Source organism: Tupaia chinensis, unplaced genomic scaffold (genome assembly GCF_000334495.1).
Source record: "Tupaia chinensis unplaced genomic scaffold, TupChi_1.0 Scaffold000355_1, whole genome shotgun sequence".
Classification (NCBI taxonomy): Eukaryota; Metazoa; Chordata; class Mammalia; order Scandentia; family Tupaiidae; genus Tupaia; species Tupaia belangeri.
The window spans coordinates 390471-392400 of record NW_006159850.1 but is presented as its reverse complement, the minus strand read 5'-3'; the positions used below and the strand labels follow the sequence as shown (position 1 = coordinate 392400).

Genomic DNA, 1930 nt, shown 5'->3' with positions numbered 1-1930 from the left:
AGCCGCTGCAGACCCAGAGTGGGTGGTGGGTGCCCTGAACCAGGGCCCTCCCAGAACGCGCAGGGGCAGGCGGTCTGCCTGTCACCGCATCCCTGTGTTGGTTCACGGTGTTGGGAACGGGCTGCAGGTGCCGCATGTGCAGTGCCTCTGTGCTCACTCAGGGCACGTCCATTCCCCTTTATTTGCAGGAAGCAAAGATGCTGGTGGCCAAGGCCTACAGACACACTGAGCAGGTGCTTCAGGACAACCTGGAGAAGCTGCAGGCGGTGAGACCTCCCCCAGGGCCTGGGGTGGGGCCGCCCATGACGCTGCACTGACACGCTCTCCGCCCGGTGCACGCGGGTGTGCAGACGACCCAGCCGCGGGAGCCCCCACTCACCCACCCAGCCATTGTGTACACGCTGACCCAGTCCCAGCCTCAGCAGGCAGCAGCGTTTGCTCAACTTCATTTACGCCTCGTCTCCCCTTTGGAATTATTTATTTATTTAATCCATTTGTTATAATTTTTTTAAAGAATTATTTTTACTTAATTTTTTGTATTCGTTTATTTTAATTTGACCAGAGAGAGACAGAGAGAGAGAGAGAGAGAGGAAAAGTGGGAAAGTGAGCCACCGGGTCCAGGACTCGAACTGTGGTCAGCCACGTGGGAGTGTCCAGTGCTTTAACCACCACGCCAGTGCTAGTCCCAATCATTATTATTTTTTTTTAAGAGAGATTTTTGCTGTAGGGCATGTGTGCTTACTGGAAAGAGAGAGAGAGACAGACAGAAAGTGAGAAGTCACCCCCACCTGGGGAGATGGCCATGTTTCAGTCTCCTCCCCTGTTCTCCCCTTGAGGTCTTGGGCATGCACACACATGCACCCAGCGTTAGTTTAAGTCACTGGGTCCAGGACTCAAACCATGGTCAACCATGTTGGAGTCCAGTAACATAACCATTATGCCATCTGCTGGTCCCCCATTTGTTATTATTTTAGCATTTCAGCAGAGAGAGATAGAGTGAGAAAGCAAGCCACCAGGTCCAGGACTCAAACCAGAGTCAGCCTAGTGGGAGTCCAGTGCCTTAATCACCATGCCACCTGCTGGCCCTTTGTTTAGGCTTTTGCTGCCACTTAAGCTTTCTTTTTAAATGTTGCCAAAGGCGTTGTATGCTCCCAGAGAGAGAGGCAGAAGCCGGAGAGGGAGGGAGAAAGCACCTGCCACGTGGCATCAGCAGCCTGCCAGCCCTCCCTGCTCTCCGCCCGTGTAGGCGTGGGCAGACACCTGTGTATCAGGCCCACAGGTCCAGGACTCTCATACAGCCGGCCTTGTGGGGGGTCTTGCTCCCTAACCACTAGGCCACAGGGCTGATCCCAATTGTTTTTTAATTTTAGAATAGTTTTAGATGAACAGAAAAGTAACAAAAATGAAAGACTTCAAAGAGTTCATGGACAGTATTTGTTATGAGAAAATGATACATGGGGGCCGGCAGGTGGCATGGTGACTAAGGCGCTGGACTCGCACATGGCCGACTGTGGTTTGAGTCCTGGACCTGGCAGCTGGCTTTCTCACTTTCTCTCTCTTGCTCTCATTCTTGCTCTGTCCCTGTCTGGTCAAATTAAAATAAGTAAATGAATAAATAAATCTGAATGAAATAATTAAATAATTTTTCAAAAAAAAAAAAGGAAAATGATACATGGATTTCAAAATTTTTTGTACTAAAACTCTTAATTTCGTTTTTTTGAACTTTTTGAAGTTCCCTTTATAATAGCTTCCGTATCCCCGAAATCCCATCTCTGCATAGTTAGCTTTTCTTTTTGATTTGCTGTAGGGCATATGGCTCGCGGGAGCAAGGACCCTAAGGGGAGGTGGCCTTGCCACCGTCCCTTCTCCACTCTTCAGGGGCTTGGGGGCGGATCGCCCAGCATGTTCCGTCTGGCCGACCTGGCACACA

General features: G+C 50.3%; 1 protein-coding gene across 1 annotated transcript in view; it reads left to right on the top strand.

Annotated features, from left to right (window-relative positions):
- SPG7 (SPG7 matrix AAA peptidase subunit, paraplegin) overlaps nucleotides 1–1930 on the top strand; it is a gene marked incomplete at its 5' end in the record, with an annotated part of 48596 nt that overhangs the window by 44613 nt on the left and 2053 nt on the right. The window contains 1 exon segment of the mRNA XM_014589354.1: nucleotides 189–266. Coding sequence (XP_014444840.1) covers nucleotides 189–266 — 78 coding nt within the window.